Source organism: Eurosta solidaginis, chromosome 1, assembly GCF_040869045.1.
Source record: "Eurosta solidaginis isolate ZX-2024a chromosome 1, ASM4086904v1, whole genome shotgun sequence".
NCBI lineage: Eukaryota > Metazoa > Arthropoda > Insecta > Diptera > Tephritidae > Eurosta > Eurosta solidaginis.
Window position 1 is genome coordinate 97,615,183 of NC_090319.1, and position 21,445 is coordinate 97,636,627.

General features: G+C 38.0%; 1 protein-coding gene across 1 annotated transcript in view; it reads right to left on the reverse strand.

Annotated features, from left to right (window-relative positions):
- pasha (partner of drosha) overlaps positions 1-18,271 on the reverse strand; it is a 40,323-nt gene extending 22,052 nt beyond the window's left edge. Inside the window, exons 1-2 of the mRNA XM_067759297.1 lie at positions 18,057-18,271; positions 17,645-17,982 (exon numbers count right to left, since the gene is read on the reverse strand). Coding sequence (XP_067615398.1) covers positions 17,645-17,891 — 247 coding nt within the window. The 5' untranslated portion in view covers positions 17,892-17,982; positions 18,057-18,271. The remainder of the gene's footprint in view (positions 1-17,644; positions 17,983-18,056) is intronic.
- Between the last annotated feature and the right edge of the window lie 3,174 nt (positions 18,272-21,445).

The following is a 21,445-nucleotide window of genomic DNA, read 5'->3' on the forward strand; positions in this document are numbered from 1 at the left end:
ACGGAGCCTGTTTGTTAGATGTTCAGGTCTACGCGAAGGTAATCCCCCGACGAGTTTCAAGGCGCCATGATGCCAGGCCGCACACTCAACTACACCGGGTACTCCGATTTTTACCCAAGGATGTCCAGAACCAGGAAGGAAACCCTCTTCCACCTATCTTATCTGTCTGGTCGGCAGGCACTGGTGCGATTGAGGAACGTAGCATCTACGCCAAGAAGAAGTAGACAAAGGGTACCGCAGGGAGGATAGAATCCCGCTTTTGTTTAACTTCTACATATCGAAGCTTCCTTCACCACCCGAAGGCGTTATCATTGTATCCTACGCCGATGACTGCACGATATAGCTTCAGGTCCCAGCCCACCCATCAACAACAATTATCTCCCTAATCTCTCTAGTTATTTCACCTCGCGCAACCTGACATTGTTTCCGACCAAATCATTAGCGACCTTATTTATGCTAAACCTGGGCATCCCAACAGACATCTGACTGAAGAATCCCCACTTCCCAGGGACTTAAAAAATGAAATACGGTACCTGAGAACTCAGCCGTATGTAGAAAACAAGCACAACGAATTTCCTCAGTGGAATCCAAAAAGGCGTCGGACCTCTATGCCAGGAGTTGCCCGGCGAACCCCGTTTTTAAAGTAAAACACCCTGAACTCGCAGAAAAGGAAAGCAACCTTCCCAGGGAGACGCGCGTCACTCTAGCTTCACTTCAAACTGGATACTGTAACAGGTTAAACTTTTACTTATCAACCCCAACACATGTAATGTATGTCCCGCTTACAACGTGTCCCACATGACACCAACCATCTTTTCAATTGCAAAGTGGAACCAACCTCCTGCCAAAACTGCAAGTTTCCTTGGACTTACGTTGATTTTCCCGCAAAACTTATACGGCTGTGCAAAAAAAGCAACACCACCAGCTCAGTCAAATTTTGGAAGGACCTCTCCGAGCATATCGACTCTAAACGGGGTCTCAGACAGGGTGACCCCCTATCGTGCGGTTTCTATAATTTAATGCCGAAAAAAGTATACTCTCTGTAAAACATAACCACTCTGAAGCAATTTTCTATGAGAGCGTACAATTACTGGCGTATACTGACGACATTGACATTATCGGCCTAAACACCCACGCCTTAGGTTCTGCGTGCTCCAAACTGGAAAAAAGCTAAAAAAATTGGTTTGATGGTGAATGAGAATAAAACGAAGTACCTGCTGACGTCAAGTCAGCGCATTTACACTTTGGATGCATCTTAACTGTTAATTCGTCCGAAAAAATTATTAAACTAAATGGATAGGTTCAGCTTTTACGGCACCCTTTATTCGAGCCATAAATACATACATATAAAAACAAGTAAAAGCCCCGACACATAATCAGATTTTCATTTAGATGAGTTTAACACAAGCTTATGCATTATGAGTAGATTGCATGTATTTTTATGGAGAACGGTAGATTGAGCGACACTGCCGCCATCTGATTGAAAAAGTAGTTATCTCCCAAATTTTGTTGCAAGCAAATCAAAAGAAGAAGAATTTGACATTTGCTTTGGCTAAGGGTGTTGGCACACATTGCAAGTGAAATTATTTTTCCCACTGGTTGGTAATTTTTCTAACATTTTTCGTAATTAAAAACTGCAATATAACAATCGAATACGACACAAAATATGTTAGCATGTGTTGTTGTATAGGGAGAATGTTTATAAAAGTGCTTCGCGAAAATTTGGATGTTCAATTGCCAAGTCTGAAGTTTCTTCATATTTACAAACGCAATATCTTGGTTGATTGTGGCGATGTTATTGGAATGCATAAGCTTGTGTTAAACGCATCTATGTGAAAAATGTCATTGTGCCGAGGCCTTAAGAAAGTCTAAGTTCGGGTGAAACAGAACATACCCAGCTGAAAAAAATGTGTATGCCAAATATCGTTCGGATTGGGAGATTTGTGTTCGACTTATAGCATAAACAGTGTTTTGGAAAGAGTAACATGCCCATTTTCAAAATTTATTTAAGTTTTGTTCTTATCTCTACTGAGATAGAATATCAGTTAAATGTAGTTAAATACCGGAGATTTCGATTATTTTCACTCAGTCTACTCGTATATAATTCGGCAGGATAGTGTTTCTGTAAAATTTCAATGTAATATATTTAACGGCTTTTGATTTACGGCTTGTGAAATTTTCAAATTTTCTTCTTCTAAATGTGGGTGGTGCCACGCCCATATTCCAAAATTTTTTGGAATTTGTTTTTTGTCATAAAACTAATCCACCTACCAGATTTCATTAGCTTAGCGGTATTCGTTTTTGAATTATATCATTTTTCTAAATTTTCGATACCGAAAAAGTGGGCGTGGTTATCGTCCGATTTCGCTCATTATACTCAGCTGAGCAGAGCTCACAGAGTATATTAATTTTGTTCGCATAACGGTACCCTGTAACGGAATAAACTAATCGAGATAGATATAGACTGCTATATCAAAATGATCTGGGCGAAAAAAGAAATTCATTTAGCCATGTCCGTCCGTCCATCCGTCCGTCCGTAAACACGATAACTTGAATAAATTTTGAGGTGTCTTGATGAAATTTGGTATGTACGTTCATGGGTACTCATCTCAGATCGCTATTTAAAATTAACGAAATCGGACTATAACCACGCCCACTTTTTCGATATCGAAAATTTCGAAAAACCGAAAAAGTGCGATAAAACATTACCAAGGACGGATAAAGCGATGCAACTTGGTAGGTGGGTTGACCTTATGACTCAGAATAGAAAATTAGTAAAATTTGTAATATCTTTACAGTATATACATAAGTAAATTATGTCAACATTCATATCCAGTAATGATATGGTGCAACAAAATACAAAAATAAAAGAAAATATCAAAATGGGCGTGGCTCCGCCCTTTTTCATTTAATTTGTCTAGAATACTTTTAATGCCATAAGTCGAACAAAATTTTACCAATCCTTGTGAAATTTGGTGAGGGCAGAGCTTCTATGACGATAACTGTTTTCTGTGAAAATGGGCGAAATCGGTAAAAGCCACGCCGTTTTTATACAAAGTCGACCGTCTGTCCTTCCGCTCTGCCGTTAACACAATAACTTGAGCAAAAATCGATATATCTTTACTAAACTTAGTTCACGTATTTATCCGAACTCACTTTATCTTGGTTTTAAAAATAATAATAATTCTATAGCAAATACGAAAAAAGGGATGAAACATGGTGATTGGATTGGTTTTTTGAGGCAAAATATAACTTTAGAAAAAACTTTGTAAAATGGGTGTGACATCTACCATATTAAGTAGAAGAAAATGAAAAAGTTCTGCAGGACGAAATCCAAAGGCCTAGGCATCATGACAGAAATACTGTTCGTGGTATTATGATGTTCTGGGTCACCCTGGTCCGATATCTCGAAAACGCCTTCACATATACAACTAAGGTTCACTCCCTTTTAAAACCCTCATTAGTACCTTTAATTTGATACACATATCGTACAAACACATTCTAGAGTCACCCCTGGTCCACCTTTATGGCGATTTCTCGAAAAGACGTCCACCCATAAAACAATGGCCCACTCCGTTTTAAAATACTGTAATGAATTTAGGGTATTTCTGCTTGCAACCTTTTGTGCTAACGTTCGTATCGCTAAATTGTTGAATAAATAACTCCAATATTCAATTATGCAAAATGGTCTTTATTAGACTACTTTGAAAATAATTCACAATAACACTTACACTTCGCAACCAATAGCGTTCTTATATCAAACTTATTAGTCATGCCTCAGCTTGTGCTGCTTTTATACTCTGCGGTTTTCTCGTTCACCCATTTCTCCTAAGGTCTAGTAATTTCGTGAACCTGATGCTTGTTTACCAGCTTTATACACGTATATTTGTAATTTGTATCCATATGCGTGTGTATATGTGAGTACTAATTCGACCGATGACTACAACTGTGTGTGAGTTGTCTCTTCGTTGGGTATGGGTAAATGATGATTAATGTATTTATGTAGCTTGCTTTAATGTTGTTGTACCTTTATTTAATAACCTTAGGGATGTGAGACAATTAGTGATGCTAATATTCGTCACAATACTCTTTATTACTTCCATTTGATACCCATGTCATACAAAAACATTCCAGAGTTCCCCTAGGTTCATTTTCCTACATGGTGATTTTCTCTTATTTTGTCTCCAAAGCTCTCAGCTGAGTATTAAATGTTCGGTTACACCCGAACTTAGCCTTCCTTATTTGTTTTCAATATGAAGCTATTCTATTTAGTGACGATATTTCAATACTTGTTCAAGTTATCGTGTTAAAGGACGGACGAACAGACATGGCTTACTCACATTTTTTTTCCGTACTGATTATTTTGATATATGTATATCTATCTCGATTCCTTTATACCAATCAAAGTTATAATACCCCGTGTACAAGTACAGCTGGGAATAAAAAAATTTACAGTAAAGTAAGATATCATTTCTATGTCATTATCTGATAAAATAAATTACTTCCTTTTTACTATTTAAAAAATTGCAAAAGAAGCTACTCATTCTTAATTATTTATTCTAAGTCTGTTAAGTGCATAAAATTATTCGAACTGTTATTTTCCTGAACCCCGCCCCCTATTTAAAAAAAAACCATTTCTCAGCCGCTAGTCCACATAACAAGGAGTAGAGAGGGAGAATTGAGTCATAAGCGAAAGCAGATAAAAGCTCTTCAAGCTATGGGAGAAAGATTAGCAGAAAACCAATGAGGTGCGTTATGGAACGGCAGGAAAATCCTATGAGAGAAGAAGAGTGGAGAAAGGTACGGATCAGAGGAATAAAGAGCGCCCTTCCAAAGTACCGTGCAGCATTAAAAATTTTCAAGCGCTTAAGAGCGGGCACCGATGCCTGCCCACCACATATGTAGTATGTATATAATCTGCAGTCAATCTTTTGAAACTGGAAGGAAGGGTGGACCCTTCCAAGGTGCCGTGGTTGACTCTTATCATCTACGAATACTATTCTATGATTCAGTCTACAATTTATCTGTGTGTTGATGGCGTTGATGGGATAGACGGAACAAGTTAATATGATCTTTACACCTTGCAACGTTTTATACAGTTATCCTTTTAAAACACGCAAATGAAAAAATGTATTACACGATCGCATGGAGCAGAGTAAATAATTCGTGTCAGGCGATTTCAGCGCCAGAGTGGGCAAAGATGTCTCTTGCCCCACAGGCTATTCCTATGCACGAAAAAAAGTTTTATTCAGCGCCAGGTTAAAAGAAATGCAATTGATAAAGAGATGGAGAGCGTGCGCAAATTCTTTAATATATGCACAGGATTCGGAGTTCCAACATCGGCTCGAATCAAATCTTTGTTGAATCCAAAATCAGCACCACCTTCTGAGCAGCATTAGCCTTACATCCAAACATACATGAAAACAGACAGTCCACCTGTGAAAAAATATTTAAAGCACGTATAATCATGATTCAATTACTAGAGGTTTGCTCTCCAATGATGACAGAGCTTTCACACTCCCAAGTAAGGAAAACAGGGAATAATTCAATCCCCTTCTGCTAAAATTGTAATATATTCGTAGTAATAATAAGCTTGTAAATAACAAAATGATTTGGGGGAAATAATTCATTTATATCAAATATCTTATATATTACTTCTAATTGCCGTTTTTATGTACAGGTCCCTTTTTCGCTCTTATTTGGAATCCGAATCTATAAATAAAGTTTTGGTTGAAAAGATGGGGATTCGTGCTATTAGCGAGCTTTGGGCGTTATTAGTCGTATTGCTTTTGTTTAGCTATATTTTATTAAAATAATTTGATAAAAATAAACGATTGCGCGCACACAAAGAAATCTATTTGTACTATGGCACTATTGTGAATATTTGATTATAAATAACACTGCATTACCGGCAGTTGCTAACATTCGCCAGATGACAGCGCAAACGCATGTAAGTTTATAGATGTTTGAGTGTTAGAACAGCTGATTTCTGTTGATATTTGATATGAGACTTTTATATTTGTTGCGCAAGATGCGCACGGGTCCGGCACGTTTCTTGAATTTGTAAAGAGTTATGTTGGTTTGGTCATTCTTTCAGAATTTGTTTTAAGAACGTACGTCAGAATTTCATTCAAAAACACTATCTTAAAATTTGTTTGAAAAACTCCATATCTGAGGATAAGTTCAATGCATTTTGACATAAGAAAGAGTTACTGAAAAGCATTCTGAGATAAAAAGCAATCTTCAGACTAATTCTGATATAGGGCGTGTTTGTGACAAAACCTGAAATGGGAAATTTTTTAAAAATATTTTGAGAGGACGATATCGAACTGGCAACCGACATGGGGTGATACTCTACTCAGCAGCCACCATGAGCTGACAAAAAATAAAAGAAAATGGCTTATTGTCTTGGAACTTTATATTCCGGCCTTGACTTTGACGGAAGAGTTCAGCTTTTGTGCGGTCATGCTACACAGGGAGTATTTACCTTTTTATTTTGAAATTTCGCAAAGCTCTTCCATTAAATATTTATGGAAGCGTTCCGAATAAACCGATAATTTAGAATATTGGGAACACGTTCGTTTGATACTACCTCACGAGCTCTGCATATTCCAAATAAGTATATACATAACATTCCAAATATAAAACGATTCCATAAATTCTTATGGCATCTCCATTATTAATGATATTTTTACGTGAATCCATTCACTAGCCGAGTTTCTGACGTTGAACGATGAATTTTAAATTGGTTGAGGTTTCGTGTGCTCATAGGTTTACGAAAGTGCACGATTCCTTGGTGGTTGGTACTTTTCATAAAATTACCTATGTTCAGCCATTCATCATAAAATTAAAAAATGTTATAAGGAATTATGCAGTTCAGTACTTATCGGGTATTTGTAAACTGATTGCTTCATATTTCTACTACTAATATTTTTCGAAAAAACCGCAAAGAAGCAACACAGTTAACGGATTCGATTTGCGAGCAAAATGGCTGCAATTGTCAAAAAATTTGCCAGGCGAACAAACCTCTTTTGGTTAAATAACGACGTATAATCATTATTATTCTAACCATCCTACCTTTATTTTACGCAAAGATATTTAATTTCCGTAATTTTGCTTAAAAAATACAAATAAACAAAATTATTGTATGACAATTGCCTTGGACTTTAGTGATGGCAGAATTAGAGATAAAAAGTGATGTCGTTGCATAATTTTCCAGAGAATTTAATTTGTTTGGTTTTAACTACAATTTTTCCTCTGAATGAAAAAAAGGCAAATTGGGAGACATTCACAATGTCGAAAATCAAGATACAGACACACCAAAATACAGACAAAATTCAAAATTTCAGACAAGTCAAAATATTGACAAACCAAAATACAGACAAATCTTAATTTAGACAAATCAAAGTACAGACGAATGTAAATTCAAAAAATCAAAATTCAGGCTAATTATAATACATGTGATTTCTTGAATAACTACATACTTTAAAAGACTATGGATTTTTAATTCAACTAATATTTTGTATCTTCATAAATGAAGATAAACCTATGTACAGTGAGTGTCACCTTATTTGATGCAGCCACAAAAATTACATTTAAACGCCCATAACTTTTGAACCAATAAAGATATTTGGAAAAATCAATAATCTTAATAAAACTAGTATTGCTTTCTACTTAAAAACATGTCATGTATAAAAAAATTCTCACTTAATCCTTGCAAACCAATAAATAATGAAAAACCAGTATATTTCGTATGAGCAGCTTATTTGATGCACTCAGCTTTTAATGGTAGTGATCACGTTGCTTTGGCTTTTTGGTAAAAAAAATGACACTATCCCCAAAATAATGTTTTTTTTTCGATAGAATTAGTACATTTTTTAGCGTGAATGAGTAATTTGCTTACTAAGAACAAAAAAATGGGACGACGCACCAGTGTAGAACAACGAGAATTGGTAATTCACCATTTTAAGAACGGGAAAAGTCAGCGTTCAATAGCTGAAATGCTTAATATTCCATCGTCTACAGTTCAGCACATAATCGAACGGTTTTTAAAAGAAAACCGTGTAAAAAACAAGGGTAGAGAAGCGCCAAATAAAATATTTACACAAACTGACGAACGATATATCGTTAGAAAAATTAGTGAAAATCCCAAATTGTCGGCACAAAAATTGGCTGATCAAGTGAAAAACTTCCTTGGGAAGGAATGTAGTGCATCAACAATCCGCCGTATCTTACAATCACATGATTTACATGGTCGAGTTTCACTCAAAAAGCCGTTCATTAATTCAAAAAATAAGGCTAGTCGTTTGAAATTCGCCAAAAATTACGTTCTGAAGGATTCGACATTTTGGAACACTGTGATATTTTCTGACGAGTCCAAGTTTAATATATTTGGATCGAACGGAAGGTCGATGGTTTGGCGTAAACCCAACAAACAACTTGATAGTAAAAATGTACGTGCGTCTGTGAAACACGGCGGTGGGAGTGTTATGGTTTGGGCATGCATGGATGCTTCGTGCGTTCGAAACCTTGTTTTTATAGATGGAATCATGGATAAGAACATTATCTTTACATTCTAAAGGAAAACTTGCTTCAAAGTGCTGAAAAACTGGGTCTACGGAACAACTTTAGATTTTATCAAGACAATGACCCAAAACATAAATCAGGAATTGTCCAGCAGTGGTTGATATGGAATTGTCCCCACGTAATGGAACCACCAGCGCAGTCTCCTGACTTAAATGTCATTGAGAATTTATGGTCCCTACTAGAAAAAAGCATACGAAAACACCATATTTCTAGCCAAGAAACCCTCAAAGCAGCACTTCTCGAAGAATGGTCAAAAATTTCACCGGATTTAACTGAAAGACTTGTCAGTTCAATGGAGGATCGTCTAAAATCAGTTATCTCACAAAACGGTTACCAGACAAAGTACTGAGTTTACTTATAAATTCAAGAATTCGTTTTTGTTTTATTCTTTTATTGCTGCATCATTTAAGCTGCTCATGTGAAATATACTGCTTTTTCATTACTTTTTTGATTGTAAGGACTAAATAAGAAATGTCTAGTACTTGTAATGATTTTTAAATAAAAAAACAATGCTAATATTACTGTGTCTTTTATTTTTTTTTTTTTTGAATATCTTTTTTTGATCAAAGGATATGGGCGGTGAAAGATTGTTTTTGTGACTGCACCAAATAAGATGACACTCACTGTATGTTTAAATAAGCTCAGCGAGGGGATCGCGTAGCCAGTGTTGGATCGGCTAAGGGTTATATTCTTGAAGCGCGGCCAAAGGCCTCCTACTCATAAAGGTGTTCTGCGCACAAATACTGTAGATCGCGTAGCCGGTGTTGGATCAGCTAAGGGTGTTCTTGGCAGAAATACTGGGGATCGCATAGCCAGTGTTGAATCGGCTAACGTTTTTTTTTTTGAAGCGCGGCCAAAGGCCGCCTACGCGGAAAGTTATTCTGGGCAGAAATACTGGGGATCGCGTAGCCAGTGTTGGATCGGCTAAGGGTTATTGTTTTGAAGCGCGGCCGAAGGCCGCCTACGCGGAAAGGCGTTCTGGGCAGAAATACTGGGGATCGCGTAGCCAGTGTTGGATCGGCTAAGGGTTATTTTCTTGAAGCGAGGCCGAAGGCCGCCTACGCAGAAAGGTGTTCTGCGCACAAATATTGTGGATCGCGTAGCCGGTATTGGATCGGCTAAGGGTTATTTTTTTGAAGCATGGCCAGAGGCCGCCTACGCGGAAAGGTGTTCTGGGCACAAATACTGGGGATCGCGTAGCCAGCGTTGGATCGGCTAGGGGTTATTTTTTTGAAGCACGGCCGAAGGCCGCCTACGCAGAAAGTTGTTCTGGGCAGAAATACTGGGGATCGCGTAGCCAGTGTTGGATCGGCTAAGGGTTATTTTTTTGAAGCACGGCCGAAGGCCGCCTACGCGGAAAGGTGTTCTGGGCAGATATACTGGGGATCGCATAGCCAGTGTTGGATCGGATAGCGGTTTTTTTTTAAGCGCGGCCGAAGGCCGCCTACGCGCAAAGGTGTTCTGGGCAGAAATACTGGGGATCGCGTAGCCATTGTTGGATCGGCTAAGGGTTATTATTTTGAAGCGCGGCCGAAGGCCGCCTACGCGGAAAGGTGTTCTGGGCAGAAATACTGGGGATCATGTAGCCAATGTTGGATCGGCTAGGGTTATTTTTTTGAAGCGCGGCCGAAGGCCGCCTACACGGAAAGGTGTTCTAGGCAGAAATACTGGGGATCGCGTAGCCGGTGTTGGATCGGCTAAGGGTTATATTCTTGAAGCGCGGCCAAAGGCCTCCTACGCATAAAGGTGTTCTGCGCACAAATACTGTAGATCGCGTAGCCGGTGTTGGATCGGCTAAGAGTTATTATTTTGAAGCACGACCGAAGACCGCCTACGCGGAAAGGTGTTCTGGGCAGAAATACTGGGGACCCCGTAGCCAGTTTTGGAGCGGCTAAGGGTTTTTTTTTTTGAAGCGCGGCCGAAGGCCGCCTAGGCAGAAAGGTTTTCTTAATATAAGAATCAGATTTTGGGGCCAAAAGGATACCATTTTTTGGTTTGTCTGTATTTTGATAGGTCTGCATTTGGATTTTTCCGTGTTTAGATTTGTCTAAATTTTGGTTTGTCTGTATTTTGATTTTTCTGCATTTTGATTTGTCTGTATTTTACATGGTATAAATATTACAAGGTAAAATCGGTGAGAGCCGAAATGAAGTTTAAAAAAATTTTAAAATTCTCATTGCTCTCACATTTTAATTTTTTTTATTTTGGTTTAGTTTTCATAACAGAAATATAACAAACTGTAATATATTTGGTAATTCTATACGACAGCATGACACTCTTAATACACGTTCAAAAATATCAAGAGGGGTATCAAAAGTCGCGTTTTGGATCCAGAATCGTGAATCCGAAAGCGGAGGTAAACAATTTTGGGTCTGTCAAGAGATATTAGCAAAAGAAATTTTAAAATTTTTCATGTGGTTGTTGTATTTTTGATAATTTTGGTGTACCCACACAAAAAATTGTGAAATGTTTTCCGCGGATATTGTTTTGGTCCCGAAACCGGTGTTGGACCCACCCAAGGTTATTTTTTATAAGCGCGGCCAAAGGCCGCCAATGCAGAAAGGTATTCTGCGCAAAAATACTATGGATCCCATCCTCGGTTTCGGAGCAATTCGGGGTAATTTTTCGGTTTTTTGTTAATATCTTTTGAACGATCTACAATTTTTTTTCCGCCTTCGGATTATTGTTATCGAGGTCAATACGAGCCTTTTGACACCTCTCTCAGTATTTTTGGACGCGTATTACCAGTGTCATGCTGTCGTATAGAATTACCATATATTTTTGCGCTCTAACATTAATATTATGATATTTTATTCAAAACCGAATTTTTTATTGGTCGAAATAACGAGAAAATAAGAAATCTCAACGTTCAACCGCATTCTAGAATTTTAAATTCAAGAATTGTATTGTAGTTTCCCGCAAAAGGAAGCATCAGGCCACGATCCTCTTCTGAGGAATTTTCTTCAACAAATTGTTTATAAATGTATCAGCGTCTGCGCCAGGAGAAGAAAGACCCGACTTACCGCCAAGGTTTACGGAAGAGATACATATCTACTAATAATAACAATTTGGTGTGACATATATCCGAGGAGATTAAGGTCTAGCTTTCCATCCAATATGAAGGCTACGTATCGCGTATTCATTTTTCTACGAAATGGCTCACCTAAATACATGTTTTATGCAGCCACAACTTTATCTGCTAAGGCTTTTTTGGTGCCAAGGTAATGCCGAGGGACAATCGATACCATTTATACAAATTTTCTTAAATATTTTTGATGGATAGGCCAACACACTAGCTCTAGACCACGGCGGCAGGCTTTGGCCGTTCAGCCGTTAAATTCAAGAGTTAGCTTGAGTGACTTGTTACACAACGACCAGCATCTCCTAAACGGTTAAGACCAGCATCTCCTCTATAAGACAGCTTGATCCAGGCGACCCCCAAATAAGGGATATAAACCAACGCATCAGATTGCTTGTGGACGAACACAAGCGGGCGAAATGGGAGGAGCACCTAAGAGGTTGTAACTTCTCTACCGGTGTGGGTAAACTTTGGTCCACCGTAAAGTCCCTATCGAATCCGACTAAGCACAAAGACAAAGTTTCCATCGCCTTTGGTGACAAAGTGCTGTCGGATGCGAAAAAATTCCCGAGCGCTTTCTGGCGACAATATATAATGCATCCTACGGTCGACAAAGATAGACGGAGAGCCAATAGACACGCACATAAACACAAATTCAGCGGGTCACCAATCACCATCACCGCTAAAGAGGTTGAGGACGCCATTGGTCGCGCTAAACCATCCAAAGCAGTGGGCCCAGACGGCATAGCCATGCCAATGCTTAAAAGCCTAGGGAAAGAGGGTTTCAAATATTTAGCGCATGTCTTCAACCTGTCTCTTTCCACCTTTGTCATACCCGAGAAATGGAAAATGGCCAAGGTGGTCCCGCTACTAAAGCCTGTGAAACCAGCTAACATAGGTGAGTCGTATCGTCCGATATCTCTCCTATCGCCAGTGGCTAAGACGCTTGAAGCCATTTTGCTCCCTTATTTCCAAGCAAATTTGCAGCTAGCCCATCAGCATGGCTTCAGAAAACTCCATAGCACTACCACCGCGCTAAATGCCATTAGCACCCAGATAAATTGCGGTTTAAATCAATACCCCCACCATAGAACAGTACTCGTAGCGCTAGACCTATCAAAAGCTTTTGATACGGTCAACCATGGCTCGTTACTGCAAGACCTGTAAGGGTCTACCCTTCCCCCATGTCTTAAAAGGTGAACCGCAATTTATCTGGGTGGTCGGCAGGCATCGGTGCAATTTAGAAACGAAACATCAAAACCAAGGCGAATTAAACAAGGGGTGCCACAGGGTGGTGTCCTATCCTCACATTTGTTTAATTTCTACATATCTAAGCTACCTTCACCACCGGAAGGAGTCACAATCGTTTCCTACGCCGATGACTGCACAATAATGGCCACAGGCCCAGGCCCAAAGATCGATACGATATGCAATAAAATAAATGGCTAGCTCCCTGATCTCTCCAGTTTTTTCGCCTCGCGAAACCTAGCATTATCACCGACTAAATCTTCCGCGACATTATTTACAACATGGACGTCCCAAATGTCGACCATTTTGAACATCCACGTCGATGGCACTACGCTACCGACCCCAAAATCTTGGGTGTGACGTTTGATCAGGATCTACATTTTGGTGAGCACGCAGCCGCAATTGTTCCGAGAATTCAGAGCCGTAACAAAATCCTCAAATCCCTCGCTGGCAGTACCTGGGGAAAAGATAAAGAAACGCTCATGACTACATACAAAGGAATTAGCCAGCCGATTACGTGCTACGCGTCACCCATATGGTCGCCAAGCCTAAAAATTACCGACTGGAAGAAACTACAGGCCTGCCAAAATACTGCTCTCAGAATCGCCACGGGCTGTCTTCTTATGTCCCCAGAACACCATCTGCATAATGAGGCGAGAATACTCTCCATCAGGGAGAGAAATGAGATGCTGACCAAACAGTTCCTGTTGAATACCCAGAAACCTGGGCATCCCAACAGACATCTGATTGATGAACCAGCACCGCCTAGGGGCTTAGGGAGTCATCTCCGTATGCATTTTGAGGAAATACGGCACCTGAGAACCCAGCCGTATGAAGCGAAAAAACACAAGCAGGTCCTTGGTGAACTCCATAAACAGGCGTCGGACCTTTATGCCGGGAATTGCCCGGTGAATCCAGTACTTTAAGAAAAGTATCCAAAACTCGCGGAAGAGGAACGCATACTCCCAGGGAAACGCGTGTCATTCTTGCTCAACTTCGTTCTGGATACTGTAACAGGTTAAACTCTTACCTATCCAGAATCAACCCCGACATACAAAATGTATGCCCCGCTTGCAATGTGTCCCCACATGATACCAACCATCTGTTGTTGTTGTTGTTGTAGCGATTAGGTTACTCCCCGAAGGCTTTGGGGAGTGTTATCGATGTGATGGTCCTTTGTCGGATACAGATCCGATACGCTCCGGTAACACAGCACCATTAAGGTGCTAGCCCGACCATCTCGGGAACGATTTATATGGCCACATTGAACCTTCAGGCCATCCCTCCCTCCCCACCCTCAAGTTCCATGAGGAGCTTGGGGTCGCCAGAGCCTCGTCTGTTAGTGAAACGGGATTCGCCGCTCGAAGGTGAGGTTGACAATTGGGTTGGAGAAGCTATATATTGCGCTACACAACCCCTTGAATCCCTACCATCTCTTTAATTGTAATGTGGAACCAACGCCTCTAACACCCCTTTCCTTATGGTCCACCCCTGTTGAAACGGCAAGTTTCCTTGGACTCCCGTTAGAGGATATTGATGACAATTTGCGATCGGTCGCGGCTATTAGGTGGGGCGAGCATTGCTACAACAACAACAACCAGCATCTCCTAAACGGTTAAGAGACTGCTGATCTCTTACGAAGTGAAGTTTCAGCATATTTAAGGGTTAAAGACGTATCAAACAAGTGAAGAAGGATGAATGAAAACTCAATAGGGGTGGTCTCCAACATTCGCTTCTTAATTAGAAGAGGTTAAGAAGTAAGGTCTTTTCTTTTGTCCCTTTGCAAAAATAGGACGTGTTAAAGCTTCCACTATAATGGCAACTAATTTTTTTGCCATATATGTACATAAAAAAGGATTTCAAAACTTTTCGAAATATTTTTTCACTTATTTCATAAGCACTTTATTTTTTTGGCATTAAAAAAAGTGAAAAATGTCATACCAACATTTTTTTGTGTGTTTTCTTTGGTTTGGCATTTCCACAAAGTTTAAGAGAGTGATTTTAAAATTTTTTGAAAAATCAAAAAACCATCATGGCCGCCAAGAAGAGTGAATGGTTTTACCTGGTAATATTTATACCATGGTATTTTAAATTATCTTTCTTTTGATTTGTCTGCATTTCGATCATTTCGATTTGCCTGTAATTTGATTTGTCTGCATTTTGAATGTCGACATTTTGAATTTCGGGATTTTGATTTTCTGTATTATGTTATACACCCAGGCAAATTGAGTTACAGAGAGAGAGTTCAAGATGGCGGATTAGAAAGGAGAAGCTGCCAACGTTAGTCACATCTGGCAATTGCATCATGACCTGGGCGGTATTGTGTTTTACCATCAGTGATCGAAATCCATTTTTAAAGCTCAATATCTCAAAAGTGTTTACTCAGATTAGTGAGATATTTGTGCTAAGTGCAATACGTACACATAATTTATAATAATTTGTATAGTTTGACAGTTTCATATTTATCGATTGAGTGATGGTTTTCGATACGTGATCGTCACACGATCACGGATTGAGAACGGGTTTCACACAAGCGATAAAAATAAGGCTATCCAATTATTTTAAAAATGTATAACATATTATGGATCAAGTGAGTAAGCATTGTCCCTATTTCACATATTTCATTAATACAATGCACCATTTCGGAGCTATTGTGATTTAAAAAACGGCATTCGATCACGGATCGTATGTAACGATTCGGCCCCTGTGGTTATTCCACCATGATTCGAGCCCATGCATACTTGAATAGTAAATTTACATACATATATATTTGAAAAATATTTTGAAAGCGGAATTAAAAAAATAAAAATTAAGAGTTTTGTGCGCGGCAGTGTCTAATAATGTTTCATTGTAGAAAATATGAATTTTATATCTCACTTTGGTAAAGGTACATCATCGAATTTTTATCAAAAATTATCAAAGGTGGTATCAAAAGACGCGTTTAGACCTCCGTAGAATCCGAAATTAAAAATTGTATTTCTGTCGAAAGATATTTACAAAAGCCATAGTTGTTTAGCACAGAACACCTTTCTGCGTTGGCGGCCGCTCAGAACACCTTGCTGTATTAGTGTGTGTGTGTGTGTGTGTGTGTACAACAAATCTGGCAAAATACAACAATAAATATCTTTTGACAGAAATAATAATTTTCATTTTCGTATCAGATTCTAAAAAGGTGGTGCACCACCTTGTAAAACGTTACCCTCATCTTCGCAGCTAATTACATTTTTAAAACGACAGAAAGTGCTTGTGTAAATGGTGCATTCTTTGTGTATGGTAAATTTAGCCTTGATAAGGTGGAAAATATTCTTCCCTTTCTATGGATACTACATTGAGAGAATTGCCGTAATATAAAAGCCAAAATTTTTTTACGGCAATCAAAATTTCAAAATTTTTTTTCAAGATTTAGTATTCGAATTTCATTATAAAATTACTTCACTGTTCTTTCAAGTTTTGGAGGATTCAAAGTGTCTGGCTAGTGGGTTGTAATATCGTTACGAAGGCAATATATGAAAACTGACTCAAGATTCATAATATACCAACATACCTACTTCAGTTGGACGTATGCGCTAACGAAATTCCAGCTTTTTTAAAATGACGAATGTCTGGCTGTTTAAAAATGAAAAGATTGATTTCATCTCCCTTCAGAGAAGTTTTGAAATATTTTCGTATGTTTATGGCAAGTAGGAAAGTAGGATCGTGTGTTTACTCCATATTATTTCCCTTGTTAATCTAATTTTTACGTAAAGTAATCCCCTTTTTGGTACTTCGATTAGTTGCTTGATATTTCTGCAAATTCTACATCTTGCAAAAATTAGAGCTACAAAAGTCTACAAGTGTGCTTTGGCCCAAATTTTTAGCTTTAGTAAAGAGGTCGTATCTTATCCTTCAAGAAGTGTTTATAACTTCCCTATAGTTAACCTATTTTGAAGAATTTAACTTTAATCTCACCTTTATTACATTGAACAGCTTTCGTATGTTCTGCACACAGAATTGATATCATCTTAATATTTTTATTATTCAGTAATCCTCAATGGTTTCTACTTTTTACAAATTTATCTTTAACAATTTAATTATTGCATATAAAAAATGTATGTTGTATTTATATAATGAAGGAATAAAATGATTGAGCGGTCGGTTCTTATTGAGTATTGCACAGCAATTTGGTACTCATATTTCATAAAAGTAATAACATACAAATGCTTCGTCGAATTACAACTTGTTATAAATATAACTTCCATTCTCTGCCGTATTGACAATTTTGTGGTTTCACAACCTCTATTAATACATGTACCCGTCACGGATGCATAATTTTTTATCGTTTAATGTACATACAGTAGATATAACGTAATGTATATCCCCTCAAACATTCCCGAAGCGCTCATAACATATAAAGCCAATATAAGTCCGAAATATGTGAAAACTATGAACCTCATAAATATGAACATACAGGGCAGAATGGCAAGTCATCTTTCTAACGCTATATGAGCTTATAATAAGTGTAACTCTCCGATTTTGGTGTATATTATGACCCTTTTTTTATTCCGAATGTTTGCTGGGATGTTTTTAAGTTTTTCGTTTTCTTTGGTGCTCAGATAAAAGCACTGTACTCCGTACATTCTTACCTCACATTTATTTGTATGTACTTACGAAGTACAATAGGTACCCATAATCTGTTCGTATGTCTACCTTACCTTTATCAATAAAACAATAGCAGAGCAATATTTTACCTACCCGAATCTTCTGTGCCGGAACCATGTACTTCATCTAATACTTGAAATTGTCGCAACTGTTCACCGAGGGCTCCACTTTGCTTTCCCTCCTCTACTCGTATTTTCATTTCCTCGATGGCGCTAAGCGAGAAACCCCTTTCTTTCATTGCACTCGCTTGTTTAAGCAATGTATCTTCATCGAGTCGGGCCTTTTTTTTAGGTTGTGGCGATGCGGATGAACGATGCTTATTATCACTGTCGCTGGACATTACTGATTGTTTTTTTTTTTTTTTGCAAGTTTACTTTATTTGTGGACGACTTAAGGCTGCTCTCTGAAACACCCAACCTGATGGAATCCAACTTTAACAATGGATTTTTCAAATAAATTGGATTGGTCACATTGGTTATTTCAGAACTAGCCCAAATTAATGCACCTGGCTTTCAATATGCGAAAATTTTTTTAAGCGTTGGTATGTGTACGAAGCCACTTTCGCAATGGATTCTGATTTAAAATATATATTTGATTTAAAATACAGGAAACCACAGCAAAAGTACTTCTATGGCGTTTCAATTCTCCACTTGTATTTAAATATTTCAATTGAAAAATATTCTGGCGTATTCCTTCACTTTCAATCAATCGCAACATAAACCAATGACATAAACTAAAGATCTATGATGACCTAGAGATTTTGTTTTAAAGTCGATAGAAAATTTGTGCAAAAGCAGTGCTACAAAACTATCGATAGCTCCACTATTTTTTCCATTGTCAATTCATACAAGTGAAAAATCTTTCTAAAGGGCCAATTAAACTTCCGTATTAAAAGCCAATTAATGGTGAATATAACCATAAAACCATAGACGGATAAAACAGCTGATCGATCCTACCTTATGGAAATCAACGTAATCGATTAATGGTGCCATACCATAACGCTAACGCCATAGCCAACCAATTGGTTTTTGGGGTCTCGCCATATCCATAACCTAAAATTATTTGAGTTGGTGAATTTAATAACTTTTTGTAGATTTTATTCATTGTTTTGGAAACATTATGACTAAGAGACTTATTTTTTGTGGAATATGTATGTATGTATGTATTTATTTGAAAATTTGTTCCTAGCACAACAATTTTGACAAATTATTTAACAGTGCTAGTCATGAATAGCATGAGCTATAAAAATAGAACATTTATAATAATAATAAATTAGATTAATCAAATTAAAATAAATATAACGGACAATAGTGAAATATTTAAGTATGTAAATGTAAATCTTAAAACTAAAGAAAAGTAATTAATAAATATTAAAAGACAGCAGTAGTGATGATAACCTTTGGCTGATTATAGATTGAATAGTATTTAACAAATAAAGAAAGAAGACACAGAGAAAGGAAAAGGACTTAGAAATGAACATTTTAACAACAATTTGAGATCCAGTTTAAGAGTCGTTAAAAAATGGTGTTAGCTCTTTTCTGAAGTGCAGAGCATTACTTAAGAGTCGAAGACTTGTAGGTAGCGAATTCCAAAGACGTATTGCAGTAACAAAGAATTGGCGCTCAGAGGTTAGCGAGCGGTATTTGATGTGCTTAAGAAGAAGCACCGATCTTGATGATTGCAGAAAAATAAGATTACGATATAGATAGTCAGGTTCCTTCATGTGTATCAATTTATGGAGGAAGGACAGTGTTTTGACTTTTAAAAGATTTTCGAAAGAAATGTTTAGCAACCTTTCAGCATGCTGAAATACGTTGTCAAATCTTTTCAACCCATAAACATATCTAGCAATGTTGTTCTTGCACAGATAGTCACAGTTTGAGTAAATCACACAACCATGGAGTAGCGTAGGTATTAAGTACGCTTTAGCCAGAAGTAGTCTTATGTGCAAAGGCGTGAAATACTGTGTTAACCATAGTGTACGAAGCATTCCATACACTTTCCCAACCGTTCTAAAAATATGGTCTTTCCATGTCAATGTTTTGTTAAAAATTACACCTAAGTTTTTCGCCGTATCTACGTATTCTATAACGGAATTGTCGAACACTACATTCTCTAAATAATTAGTGGGAAAAGACCTTCTATGAATAACAAAACATTTTGACTTATTCGGGTTTATACATAAGCCATTCATAGCAGCCCATGAAAATATTTGATTCAAATCGTGGTTTAAGTTACTTATGCACAAGCTAGTTTGATCACGAGGACAACACGTAAACAACTGCACATCATCAGCGTAGATATGAACATTACAATACTTAAGGACATCGGGTAAGTCATTGATGTACAGAACAAATAACAGAGGACCCAGGATAGAGCCTTGAGGGACGCCTCTTAAGACATGAAGGAAGTCAGACTTTTCACCATCTATACATACTGCTTGAGTCCTATCGCCAAGATATGATCTTATAAGGGCAACTGCATGACCAGAGAAGTTAAATAGGTTTTCCAGCTTCCTACAGAGCAGAGTGTGGTCTACAGAATCGAAAGCTTTGGAGTGGTCAAGAAGTGTCAAGAAGGCAATGTAACTTTCATCACTCGCTCACGAATTTCTTCTGTCACAGATAATAGTGCCGTTGTACAGCTCCGCTTTGGCCTGAAACCGGACTGACTGTCTGACAGGAGCTTGTATTCATGTACATATGATACGATTTGCCCATGTAGAATACGTTCAACGACCTTAGAGAGGAAAGGGAGTATGGCTATTGGTCGATACTAATTAATTTGTTTACGGATTGGAATAACTTTTGCAGCTTTCCAGTATATTGGGAAGACACCGGTCGTCAAAATTGAGTTGACCAAGTAAGTAATGTGGGGAAGGATTTTGGGAAGAATGACTTTTAAAAACTTTGAACATATACCATCAAACCCCATTGCGTTAGACTTCATAGAAAGTATGGCTTGGAAAACATCACAATTATCGACACAAACAAACTCGAAAGGGCTAGTGTCAACATTAACACGCACGGAGTAGTTATCAATACACACATTGTCGGCTGAGTTTGATGTCTTACAAAAATATTATTTATTTCGTTGATGTCGACATCAGGGGGATGAGACAGGTCACTTTTGGGCTTACCAATTCCTATTTGTTTGATTTTGTTCCACTTTTCTTTTGTATTCAAAGCAGAACTAAACTTATACTTAAAATAATTTGCCTTGGCCAGCCTTATGGATTTGTTTGCAGTAAGCCGAGCTGTTTTAAAACAGCTATGCGCTTCGACTGTTTTGTACCTTTTCCACCGTGAGTAGGCTTGGTTACGAAGGTGGATAAGGTGTTTTAATGTAGCATTGAACCAAGGCCTATTCTTGTATTTAGGTGTTTTTATTTTTAGTGGAACGTGATCATCGAATAACTTATTTATATTATCCTGCAGAAACTTTGTCTGGTCATCAACCGATGTTAACGTACGAATCAAGCTCCATTCAACCGACTCAGCAAGAGAATAATAATCTATACTTCTGTAATCGCGATACGCGAACGAACTTGGCCTGCATGATGTTTGGAAGTTGTAGTTTAGGAATATCAGGTCGTGTTTTGAGAAGCAGAAGGCGTATAGTTGCGTGTAGTGAATCATTTTATGAAGATCATTGACAAAAAATAAACCTAATAGAGAAGAGTTAGTATTTGTGAAATGCGTTGGTATAGCACAGTTTGTGGGAAAAGTCCCAGAGATTCCATACTTTGTTTTAATGTGGCATCCACCAGTAGGTTACTATTAAAATCTCCAGTGATGATAATATTGTCATAGTCTAATAGTAACGATTGAAGAAATTCAATAAACGCGGAAAAATCTACTAGTCGATTCGGTCTATATGCACAGCCGATAAGAA